The sequence below is a fragment of the Hevea brasiliensis genome, chromosome 18, assembly GCF_030052815.1.
Source record: "Hevea brasiliensis isolate MT/VB/25A 57/8 chromosome 18, ASM3005281v1, whole genome shotgun sequence".
Taxonomy (NCBI): Eukaryota; Viridiplantae; Streptophyta; class Magnoliopsida; order Malpighiales; family Euphorbiaceae; genus Hevea; species Hevea brasiliensis.
The window spans coordinates 42864007-42877209 of record NC_079510.1 but is presented as its reverse complement, the minus strand read 5'-3'; the positions used below and the strand labels follow the sequence as shown (position 1 = coordinate 42877209).

General features: G+C 33.2%; 1 protein-coding gene across 2 annotated transcripts; it reads right to left on the bottom strand.

Moving 5' to 3' along the window:
* Positions 1–585: 585 nt before the first annotated feature.
* Positions 586–2243, bottom strand: LOC131175963 (loganic acid O-methyltransferase-like). Of its 2 annotated transcripts, none has more exons than XM_058140871.1 (3): positions 2080–2243; positions 1294–1956; positions 586–1208 (listed from the first exon to the last, which is right to left on the bottom strand). In XM_058140871.1, the coding sequence occupies exons 1-3, from the start codon at positions 2185–2187 to the stop codon at positions 858–860; spliced, it is 1122 nt and encodes a 373-aa protein (XP_057996854.1). In that variant the 5' UTR covers positions 2188–2243; the 3' UTR covers positions 586–857. The 2 variants fall into 2 exon arrangements, with proteins under 2 accessions (XP_057996854.1, XP_057996855.1); XM_058140872.1 differs by having other exon boundaries at positions 595–1205.
* Between the last annotated feature and the right edge of the window lie 10960 nt (positions 2244–13203).

Here is a 13203-nt window from a genome sequence, read left to right as displayed (position 1 = left end):
TTTTTTAAAAACAATAATAATTATTGTATTATTTTATCTATATTTTTAAAGTTATTTAATTATTTTTTAAAAAAATTTAATTGTTTTCTTATTTCAATAATAAAATAAATGATATAATATAATAAATTAATAATTTTATATTTATTTTAATAATATAATAAATGATATAATATATTATTTAATTATTATATATTTAATTTAATAATAATATAATATAATATAATAAATTTATAATTTTATATTTATTTCAATAATAAAATAAATTATATAATATATACCTTGATTAGTCTTTTCATATATTAATAGCAACAGCTAAATATAATTTTACCAAACACTTAACATAAATCAGCTATCATCAGTTACCAGCTATCAGCTAACAGTAATAGCTATCAGCTAACAGTTATCAGCTGAATTCAACAGTTAAACTAAACAAGCCGAAGTATTCCACACATTTGAGCTTTGGGAAAGATTAATATACGTTACTCTTGCTTTGCAGAAAGATTATTTCTGTGGTTTAAACCTGTAACTTTCAAGTCACAAATTTGATCCAATATACATTTGTAACATTGATTAACTTACAAATTTTTTTTCCTTTCATTATTATATACTAATTTTTTTTCATAAATTTTCTTTTTTCTTATAAGCTAAAATTTTATTAACATTTTAAAAAATCAAGAAAAATTTATTAACTTGAGAACACACAACTAACCTAAGCATCAGGCTTACACTAAATACACTCAACTTAAGACCACAAATTTTCTTTTATTGCACACACACATATATATAATATATTATGCCATGCCTAAAAAGCATTAAGAAAGCTTCACCAGCCAGACAAATTAAATTTTTAATTGCAATCATTTACGTTGAAGGACGTAGTAAGATTGAATTTTGTCCTTGTAAGCTCTTTCCATTTTGTCGAAGACCTTCGGAAGTTTATTTACCAGTAACTGCTCGAACATTTCATCCACAATTTCATTTGGGAAGTGTTTGGTGAACATTCCTTCCATTGGAGCCCTAATGTGCCTCACATATTCTTTCATATCAACGTGCACGTCATCTGTTAGCCAAGGAGCTGGATTTGTTAGTCCTATCGCTTCAATGTCGAAATACCCATTCTTTTCCACCACAGCAGCAAATTCTCCTGGAGGAGCAGCATATATTGGCAAGTTGAAGGCATCCACTTGGTCTTCACTTATTATTCCCTGCTGACAAAAAAAAAAAAGACGAATTCAATAAAAAACTATCATTTTTTTTGGCTATTTTGAAAGCAGTAGTAAGTTATTGACATACCCTTTTCGACATATCAAGGAGGGTTGATTCGAAACTACTGTACAATAGGCCATTTGCAAGTTCAGAATAAGGCATTCCATCAGGGATACTTGGCATGATAACTATAACCATCCCTCCAGGCACTATCTCTTCAGCTCTTGCGTTCAAGAAATTATTTAGGTCTTCAGCCCATCTTTCTCCATATGCTTTAAGTACCTCATCAGAGGCGCCTGCATAGTGAATCTTCCCTTTGTTCCACGCAGGAGAGTTCTTGTCTACCAAACTTTCTGGTATCTTAGAGAGCCAATGGAGTGCATAATTGGATTGCACAACATGGAGGGAAGATTTAGGGAATACTCGGCCATGAAAAGAACCTGGCACCCCGGCTGCAAAGTATTCCCTGTCAGGTGGGAGAGACCTGAAGAGGGTATTGAAATCATTTGAGGGTTGATCATTAAAGAACACTTGAAATTCAGGCATGGGTTCATTAGGGAATTGGGATAGATATTTCTTTTTAACTATATCTATTAGAGATTGCAAAGAAGTAAATGTATTTGGACCAACTGCGCATCCAAAATCAGCAAGACAAATTGTTCTATTGGAAGCAGATGAGAGGGATTTCACATCTAGCTTCTTGGTGATTACTTCATCTATTATATCCTTTGTGACATTTGCAGCTCTTCTCTGCCAGTGAATCAAAATTTATAATCATTAGAAATAATAAAAGCAATATATATACATAACTTAATAATTTGTCACAATTCAAATTAAACAGAATTCAATAATTAAAAATGTAGAATAGAAAACCTGGTAGACTGAGTTTTTGAAGTAGCTGTTGGCTCCTAATCCACCGATCTCTCGGATGGGTCCTTCCACATCGTTTTTCAGTACTGTTTCTCTCACCAATGCTTCCATCTCTGAGCAGTTAATCTGCTGCGTTTGCTCAGACTATACGGCAAGGTTTATTGGGACTTTAGGTACCTTTGCACTTTCTATATAGATAGAGCCAACATAATTGTGTAAATAATATTATTACCGTTTTTATCAATGAGGTTTAGTCCGGTAATATTGAAGTCATTTTTAAGTTATGAATTCTCCAGTTTGATTCTCAATCAGAATTAATTATTATAGAAAAAAAATATATTTATATATATATATATATATAATTTCCTGGTATAATGCTATCTTCTTGTCAGCACATAGCTTCTAGGCATAAAAAAAGGACCATTATGTGTTCCGTTTATATATTTATATGTTACCTAATTGACCACTATAATTAATTTTATCATCTGATATTGATATTAATTTTTCTGTGAAGGATCACAATTTAATTGAAAATGACATTCTTAAATATATACAGTTGGGTAATTAATTAATTAATTACCCTAATTCATAACATTATTATTATTATTATTATTATTATTATTATTATTATTATTATTATTATTATTATTATTATTATTATTGTTATTGATGTTGTTGTTCTTATTAGTACAGAATAATTAGTTAGAATATAACCAATCAATTGTCACTATCAACTTTAAGGACCACAATATTGATTGAAAAAAAATTTATCATATTTGATTTAATTTGCATAATTCATATGTAATCAATATGGAATTCTTGAGGAGTTACTTCCAAGTTGCATTAATAAATATGAGATTTATGACATTGATCTTCCGTTGCTTTTGTCACCATTGGCCTAAAGGCATATAAAGGGACCACTGTGTGGAGTAACGGGGCAAGCTAGTTCAACACACATTAAAAAGAAACAATTAGTGGGGAATGCACCAATTTCATTGTAATTATATATATAAAATAAAAATTTTTTATAATAACATTTATATGTTTTTATATTTTTTTTTAAATAAATAAAATTTAAATATTTTATTAAATTATATATCCGAATTGAATTGAAATTGAAAGTCTCATAAAAGTTGATTTTTAATTAATTATTAAAATTTATTACTTTGTTAAAATATTTGTGTTAGACTTAGGGGTTTTAATATATGTTTTGATAATAATAAATAATTAGAGTGCTATTAATCTATCTTGAAAGTGTTTGTGTTGAGCACTCTCACTTAAAAATCTCTACCTATCCTTCAAATTTTTTAATTAACACTCAATTCATCCCTCTTTTAGGTTGCTACAAGGGCCAATAATATGCGATATATAAATTTAAAATTTAATTCTAGTTATTCTAAAAGAAATTTTACATGTGTGAGAAATCCTATTAGTACTAACTACATAACTTATTCGCAAGTCATTATTATAATATATTATAATCATTCTAAAATCTCTACAGTATTAGAAATTTAATAGAATTTTCATATAATATATGATATATAAAATATTATATATAAAAATTTAAATTACAAAATAATGTGCAACGCATGTCAAGAAAAAAAAAATAGTTAATTAAAATATATAAAGTTAAATAAGTTTGGGTAGTATTCAAGCAATAATATATGAATTTTGGGAGTAAGGTAAATTTCGTAAATATCATTACCATTGCCATCTCTAGGGGGAGAGCAGTTTTCGGTTTAAATAAAAAAATCGAATCGAATCGAGTTAATTCGGTTCAATTGATTCGGTTCGATTTAGTTTATAATTTTGATAATTTCGGTTAATCGGTTCGGTTCGGTTATTTTCATAAGAAAATCACAAAAATCGAATCGAACCGAACCGAAATTATATATATATATATCAAAAAAATCAAAGAAAACCGAACCGACCCATAAGATTCAGGTTTGATCAGTTTAAAATCGAACCAAACCCAATTGAAAATCAAATGCTCAATTTATAAATTTCGGTTTGATCGGTTTAAAACCGAACCGAAATTTATCGGTTTGGTTCGGTTCGATTTTCTCTTATTAATCGGTTTGGTTCGGTTTTTAAAATTTTTATTTTTGATTTTTGATTTTATCAGTTCGGTTTAGTTCAGAACCGAACCAACCGTTTGCACACCCCTAGCCATCTCTACTAGTTAAATTTAGGTATTATAATTGATATCAGAATCCCACAAATTAAAAAATTATGTGAAGCTGGTAGATTTACGAGTAAAGTAACCATTATAAATAACATTATAAATAACTTAAATTATTCATTTGGACTTAGTAGTTTGGGTTAGTTTTATTATCAAAATCAAACTAAATTAGAAAATTGTGCATAATTTATAAGTTTGTGAAGAAAGATTACCCGTGGTTAAAGATAAGTTGTAGCCACACACTTTAACAACACAAATACCATCTGAACCAAATAACTTCTAAGTCTTAAATCATCGGTCCAAAATCGCTAATCCTCATTATTTTTGGGCAGTTACGTTTTTGGCCATATAAACCCATTAACCATTTTTTTAAAATCAATGTGAGATGTTACGATCTCCCTTAATTTTACAGCATGTTTATTTCAGTATTGATGTTGTGCTAATATTATTGCACTATACTAGATATAATTGCTAAGTTGAAATCAGATTTTTGGGTATTATTATTCATGGGTGCCTCGAGTGGTTCCATCCTATCTTTACTCATAAATAAACTTTTTGTACAGATCTATCAAATTCACATAATTTTCTGACTAAGATGACTTTAATACTAATTATAATACTCTAAATTCAACTAGTTTAAATAACTTTTTGATTTAAGTTATTGGCCCAAAATGATTCATTCAAATTATTTCTTAGTAGTTGAGCCATGTCCCCATTTTATCTGCCAATAAAAGAGGATAACTTGAAATATATTGATATAGTTTTCCTAGAAACATAAGGAACTCCTTATACACGCTATTAAAAAAAAAGTTTAATTTTTTTTTTCACTTTTAAAATGAAGTTATTTATTTTTAATTTGATTAGAAACAAATTAAAAATAAAAAAAAAAATCCATTTCTAATTAAGTCATTGCTAGTAATGATTGTAAAAATAAAAATAATAGTTATTTAATGCAATTTATTATTTTATTTTTTAAAATTATAAATTCAACATAATTGATTAAAGAAAAAAATCAAAAGAATAATATAATAATATTAATTAGCAAGCTAAGTTCTCTTTAAAAAGTGTTACGTGACAACTTTTAGAGAAATTTTTGTATACTTTATAATAGAGATAAATTATCATAATATGTAAGTGATTAATTTTATCAATTACAAAAAGAAAATTTATGATATCCTAAAGAAAGACTAATCATTAGCTATGAAATAATACAAATTTGTTTAGGTTTCCAATTTGCATATTATTTCTTGTTACGATAATTACCATCCGAGAAACTATCTAGATTTATGTGGCAAGAGTACATGAACCATTTGCATGTCTCGAGCACAGTTCAGAGAAAACTACAAGCAAGTTCAAATGAGATTTGCTATCCCGCATTATCCAACCATTAATTGATGTGGGTGTCCATCCAGATAAATTTTGATAATTGTCCCTGAACTTAACTAGTTATAATATTATAGTCTCTCAACTTAAAAATATAACATTAAACCCCATCAACTTTTAAATTTTATACAATAAAACCCCTCTAACCTCCAATTACTAGTTTTTCTGTTAGACATTGACCTGGACAGTTTCAGCATAGAGCTTAGTCAGTATTTCTCTTTTCTTTCTCAAGCTATGTGTAAATTGAATCATTTTTCTCTCTATAGATAGAATAATTTTTCATCCATAAAGAGAATAATTTTACACTTTGCATAATAGAGGAGAGAGAAATATTGACTAAGCGTCATGCGAAAGCTATTCACATCAGTTTCTAACTGAAAAATCAGTAATTAAAAATCAGAGGGATTTTACTATGCAAAATTTGAAAGTTTATGGGATTTTATGTTACATTTTAAAGTTAAAGGACTGTAGTGTTACAACTATATAAGTTCATGGATAATTATTAAAATTTATCCGTGCCCATCCAGCATAATAAGCTGCCGACTCTTTCAAAGTAAGCTAATACTATTACCATCTAATAATCATATCCATTTGTAATGTTATTAATAACAAAATACTTAAATCTGTTACATTCTTCCTAGGGGAGAGCAGTTTTCGGTTTAAACCGAAAAATCGAACCGAACCGATTCAATTTGGTTCAATCGGTTTGGTTTTAAAATTCAATCAGTTCGGTTCGATTTATAATTTTGATAATTTCGATTAATTGGTTAGGTTCAGTTATTTTCATAAAAAATTAAAAAAAATCAAACCGAACCGAAATTATTAATATATATAGGAAATCAAAGAAAATCGAACTAAACCGAATCGAACCGAATTGAATCGAATTGAAATCTAAGAAAACCGAACCGAACCTTAAGATTTTTGAGTTTTGATTTCTATTTTTTTTTGTTTTTATGTTTTATTATTTAGATTTAATGTTAAAAATATGAAATTTTATAAATTTTGGTTTGATCGGTTTAAAATCGAACCGAACTGATATTTATTGGTTCGATTTGGTTTGATTTTCTCTTATTAATCAGTTTGGTTCAGTTTTTAAAGTTTTTTATTTTTGATTTTTGGTTTTATTGTAACACCCCTATTTGTATAGCCTGGTATATTTCACTGTTCCGGTGACTGGTGTCGGTCCGGACAATTAAGGGGATTAGAACCACACTTAAGACAACTAGAGAAACCATAAACACAAATAATTAGTAATGTTCAATTAGTTAAGTATAAATAAGAAAAACAGAACATAAGAAGTTAAACGAGCCGAGAGTCACAACGATGAGTGACCTCCTCGGGAACGACTGCAAAGTCATTTTAAACTCAAATTTTGAACAGTAAAATGTGACGCTGCGGTCCTTAGGACCATTATGAACACAGTGGAAAAGAGAAAATCACGAAAAATAACTGTTAAGCCAGTCAAATAATTAGGTCAGGGAGCCAGAAGAAATATGAAATTATTTGCAAACCGGGATGAACCAGCGAGGGGCAATTTGGTCAATTGACCCCGAGAGCTGACTCCTGACCTAACTGTCAAATAAAATCGGAGAAAAGAAAATTTTGGGATCGAGAATTAAATTAAAGAACTAATAGAAAAATATAAAAAAAAGGAGGAAAATAAAAAAGTAAAAAGGTGATGACATTATGCATGACCTCATGCATGATGCCATAACTAAATTAATTAATTTGATTAACTAATTTGGATTTTGTGGTCTTCCATAAGCCAAAATGCATAAAGAAAATAAAAGAAAAAAAAATTAAATAGTTATCTTCTTCTCCCTTATGCCGCCCCACATCCTCGCAATTTCCTCCATGAAAATCCTTCATCTAAGCTTATATCTAAGCTTAAATTCTTTCACTCAATCTACATAACTTCCCTAAAAACCTCACTAGAGCTTGCAATCTCAACTTAAGAACAAGAAAGAAAGAAGAAAGAAGGAGAACAATTGAAGATTTGGTATTTAAGTTGAGGTTAGTATGTTAACTTGTCATTTTTCTATTTTAAATGCCTAATTGGTTGTTGAAATGAGCTTGGAACTAATGAAATGAAAACAAATATGGGGGGGGGGGGGGGGGGGGAGGACCAAAAAAAAATTTCGACCTATTGAAGGGTTGTATGATTTTGTATGGTTTCATGTGTTTAGAATGAATTAAAGGTGTTAGTAAACTTACATGAGTATGGTAGTAAGATGGAAATGTATAAATGTGTAAAAATGCAAGAAATGATTAAATGGCATGTTTGACCTATTGTGAAGTGAAAAATGGTCAATTGTGACCAAATGAGTTGTGTTTGAATTGTTGGAAGTGAAGCCAAATTCGGAGGTTGAATGCAGCATGACCAAGTCAACTTTGAAGGATCAAAACTGAAATTTTATAAGTCCAATTGATATGGTACCAATTGGGGATGAAAATAGACATAAAATGACACAATTTTCATTTAGGAACCATGCCCAAAAAGTGACCAAAACTTAGTGAACCAATTGACCAAAGTTGCTTAAGAGCAGGCTGCCATTGTACAAACTGATCAAATGAACAGTGTTTGTTCATTTAGTCATAACTCGAGCTAGGCAGGTCAAAATGACCTGAAATTTTACCAATGGTTAGCTGAGATATAGATCTAAAACTTTCATGAAGAACACAAGTCCAAATTCTGCCAGCAACTAAGTCATTTGGCCACCCCAAGTTGGTGACTCGAATCTGCCAGCACCAAAATTTGCCCAGAAAATCTAGGTTGTTTCCAATTCGGCAGCCCTAGTTCAAATGGCCATAACTTGAGCTAAAAAACTCCAATTGAGGTGATCCAAAAATAAGAATAAACTTAAGACATTAAGGAACATTTTCTATGAAGGAAGTTTTGCCAAATTCCAACAGTAAAATTGCCAATGGAACAGTGCAACTAGGAGCACCAAAACTGAAATTTTGACAATTTAGCCAAAATGACTTAAGCTTTGAGAAAATGACCAAAACCAACAAATTTAATGACCAAAATGTGGTATGTGGGTGAAGTTGGAGTTCCCATACCTATTAAGCCTTAAAAAGTCAACAATTTGACTTGAATAGTATAGTGAATAGTAACCCGAAACACAAAAACTTCGAGAACGTCGAAATTAGTACATTAAAGCTAGGTAAAAATGAAGTGAAATTTATTTTTGGATTTATGCTAAGTTATGGTACTGAAACACTGTGAAATTGTGTGTTTCAGCTGAAAAAGACTTGGAAACTCGAAGAAACTGAGTCAAGGCCTAAAGGCGACTCACGTCAGGTCTGGGCACAATAATTCTTGTTTAAATATTTTATTCTTGAAAATTTGACTTTTGTGATTAATTGTGTATTGTGTTACCATTTTATGATCACAAATATGACTTTGGAAATGGATCAGATTTCTCACAAATTATTTGAATAAATTGTTTTGAATTGATTTTATGTTCACACTTAGCATGACAGTATCACATTATTCCTCCTCCATTTATGGGGTTGAGATCGTTTATTTTCCTCCCTCTCTGGCTTGCCAGTTGAGGTTGAGATCGGATGAGTACTCATTAGCTAGCTAGCCACCTCCCTCATTGATTTTCGATTAATGGGGTTGAGATTGCTTTGTCGTGGTGTACAACACGGCATTGATCGGAAATTTTGTGTCATGGCTTAAGTTGTGTATATGATTTTGGCAACACTGTATTTAATAAATTATTTGACTAAATGGAATTGTTATGAGCTTTGATATTTGTGAAATGTGATCGAGAAGTATTTAAATTGTGTTCATCAATGAATGATTTATGTATTACATTTTAAATTTTTATTGTGCACCACTGAGTATTTTTATACTCAGCGATAGCTTATTTTGCTATCGCAGATAAGAGTAAGGAGAAAGCAGCAGAGTGAGCTGCTATCGAATTGTGGTCCACATCGATCATTTTGTACGGGTATTATTTTATACCCTTGTAGATAATTTTGATGTAAATATGGAAATGTTGTATGTATCAATATAAAGTCGAGCAGTTGTAAATAAATTGTAATAATATTATTTTTGGACTTCCCTCTGTGAATTAATAATTGTACTTGTGAATTTCTTACTTTATGCTTTGTGAATGGAGATATTAAATGCTTTGAGATGATAAATCTTGATTTGTATTGTGAAATTATTTTGAAGTGCATTGAATTGAGTTGATTGAGATTTATTGAAGGTTGGGAGTTGAGAAAATTTTTGGAAGTGCTTTTTTTTAGGTATTTGAAGAACTGTTTTCTCCAATTGCAAACGGAACTCTGTCAAAATTTTTATAAAATTTGTGGCAAAATTAAAATGGACAAAAATTTTTACTAGTATTTAAGCTTTAAATAAATGGTTTTTAATTCTCACTAAAATGCTCTCCACTTCCAAAATGTAAGAAAATTGTTTAAAAATCCCTTGTAGCGTACTTAATGAGTTATCGGTAAGTGAAGTTCGGTAGTTCATTAAGTATTCTACGGGATCATGTTATGCCTTACAGAGGGGTAAGGTGTGACATGTTTTAGTGGTATCAGAGCATGGTTTTTCAATAAATTTTGACTATGTGTATGAATATTTTATTGATAAGTACAACTGCTCAAGTGTCTTTAATTGATACATATAACTATTTACATCATGAATATGCACTAACGGAGGTCAACCTCCTTGTGTTTGATCTCAGGAAGTAGAAAATTTGGGAAAACGGAATGGAAGGAGAAGATCATTCCGAAGAACAATCTGTTGAGGCTGAGGTTCAAGAGGAAGCCCCAGCACTCTAGAACGTGAGTGGGTCAGCCACTCCAGCTCCTGCTCTAGCACCGCAGTTCCCTGCTCAATTTGTATAGCAGATGGCTGCATTCTTCCAGCAAATGGCGGGTAATGTGCCACCCCAAGCTCAAATGCCAGTACCTGTAGCACAACCACAGCCCTCAGCTCGGCAATATGAAAAGTTGATGAAATTTGGGGCCACCGAGTTTAAAGGCACTATGGATCCACTAGAGGCAGAACAGTGGTTGGAAAGAATGGAACGAGTTTACAGAAAACTGCAGTGTACGGAAGAGATGAAGTTCGAGTATTCTGTTTCCTTGTTATAAGGGGATGCTTATGGATGGTGGAAGACCATCCCTCACAGCCTGGTTGAGCCACCTGTGCTGACATGGACAGACTTCCTGAGGGAATTCAGGCAGAAATAGGTTCCTGATGCATATGTAGATAAGAAATTGCAAGAATTCCTGAGTTTGAAACAAGGGGACCGAACCATAGCAGAGTATGAGAGAGACTTCTCAAGGCTAAGCCACTATGCTGGAAGCTTAGTCTCCACCCCCAGAGACAGATGCAAGAGGTTTGACTCTGGGTTAAGGCCGAATCTGAGAATGCAAGTCATGGGTTTTCGAGATTAGAATTTTGCTGAATTGATCTCACAGGCCCTGGAACTGGAAAGGATAGAATCAGAAGGGGCAGTGAAGAAGGGTTCACAAGAGAAAGAGAAGGCTGAAAAGACTACGAGACAAACATCTGAGAGTGGTTCTGAAAAGAGGAAACAGTTTGGGGGATCCAGCTCCCGTAGATCCGGCAGAGGCAGATTTTCTGGCCAAAGACCACCCCGGTCTGGTCAGCCGACCCAACAAGCTTCTCGAGGAGTTCTATCAGTCCGGCAGTGTGAAACTTGTGGTAAAACTCATAGTGGGGTTTGCTTCAAGGCCACCGGAGCATGTTTTAACTGTGGAGGGAGCGGACATTTCGCTAAAGATTGTACTAGTCCGCGCCGGTCTGGATCTTTTGTTACATCGGAAGGATCAGCCCAAGTCTCTGCACCTAGAGGGTCACAGTCAGCTGCTAGAGGTAGAGGCAGAGGTAGGGGTCCTGGAAGTCAAAGCACTGTTAACCAGCCAGTACCTAGTGGCGCACCAGTCAGAGTGTATACCATGCGTCAGAGGGAGGAGGCTAAAACATCAGATGTTGTAGCTGGTATTTTCTCCATCCTTGACCAAGATGTATATGTGTTATTTGATCCTGGCTCCACACACTCATATGTTAGTGCTAGTGTGATGTGCTCTACTGCTATTCAGTGTGTACCAATGGACTATGATGTGCTAGTAACTAGTCCATTAGGCCAGGAGGTCAGGGTAAATAGGCTATATAGAGACTGTCCTTTAGTGATCCAAGGACACACCTTTTTGTCTGATTTAATTGAAATGCCCTTCAGAGATTATGACATTATCTTGGGCATGGATTGGTTAGCCAGGCATCATGCGATGATTGACTGTAGACTGAAGACAGTCACTTTTGGTCTCCCTCAGTATGGTGATGTAGTAATACATGGGGAGAGGCAGTTATTGCCTTCAAACATCATTTCAGCTGCACTGGCCAGAAAAATGATTAGAAAAGGGTGTGAGGCATACTTGGCACATGTGATAGACACCCAAGTGGGGAGTCCAGCACTGAGGGACATTCCTACTGTATGTGACTTTCCGGATGTATTTCCTGATGAATTGCCAGGATTACCTCCAGAAAGAGAAGTGCAGTTTGAAATTGATGTTATGCCTGGTGTGGACCCAATCTCCATAACGCCATACAGAATGGCACCAGCAGAACTAAAAGAATTGAAAGTACAGTTGCAAGAGTTGCTTGATAAGGGCTTCATTCGCCCTAGTGTGTCACCTTGGGGAGCGCCAGTGTTGTTTGTTAAGAAGAAAGATGGCACTCTCCGGTTATGCATTGACTATCGACAGTTGAATAAGGTGACAATAAAGAATAGATACCCATTGCCCCGTATTGATGACTTGTTTGATCAGTTGAGGGGTGCAGCTGTGTTCTCCAAAATTGACCTGAGATCAGGTTATTATCAGCTGAAAGTACAAGAGCAGAGTATTCCTAAAACTGCCTTCAGAACCCGCTTTGGCCATTATGAGTTCTTAGTCATGCCATTCGGGTTAACTAATGCTCCGGCTGCTTTTATGGATCTGATGAACACTATCTTCAGACCATACCTTGACCAGTTTGTTGTGGTATTTATCGATGATATATTGGTCTATTCGAGGAATGCAGAAGAGCATGATAGACATCTGCGGATTGTACTGCAGACTTTGAGGGAGAAACAGCTATATGCCAAATTGTCGAAATGTGAATTTTGGCTGAAGGAGATATCCTTTTTGGGGCACATAGTATCAGCAGAGGGTATTAAGGTAGATCCTAGCAAGATTGAAGTTGTCCTTAATTGGAAGCCACCCAGAAATGTCACAGAGATTCGCAGTTTTCTGGGGTTAGCTGGATATTACCATCGATTTGTGAAGGGATTCTCCGTGTTGGCATCTCCATTGACCAAGCTACTTAGAAAGGATGTGAAATTTCAGTGGACGGAAAAATGCTAACAAAGTTTTGATGAATTGAAAAGATGTTTGACAGAGGCTCCAGTCTTGACTTTACCTACACCGGGTAAAGAATATACAGTTTACAGCGATGCTTCTCACAATGGGTTAGGTTGTGTGTTGATGCAAGATCGAAATGTTATTGCCTATGCATCACGCCAGCTAAAATC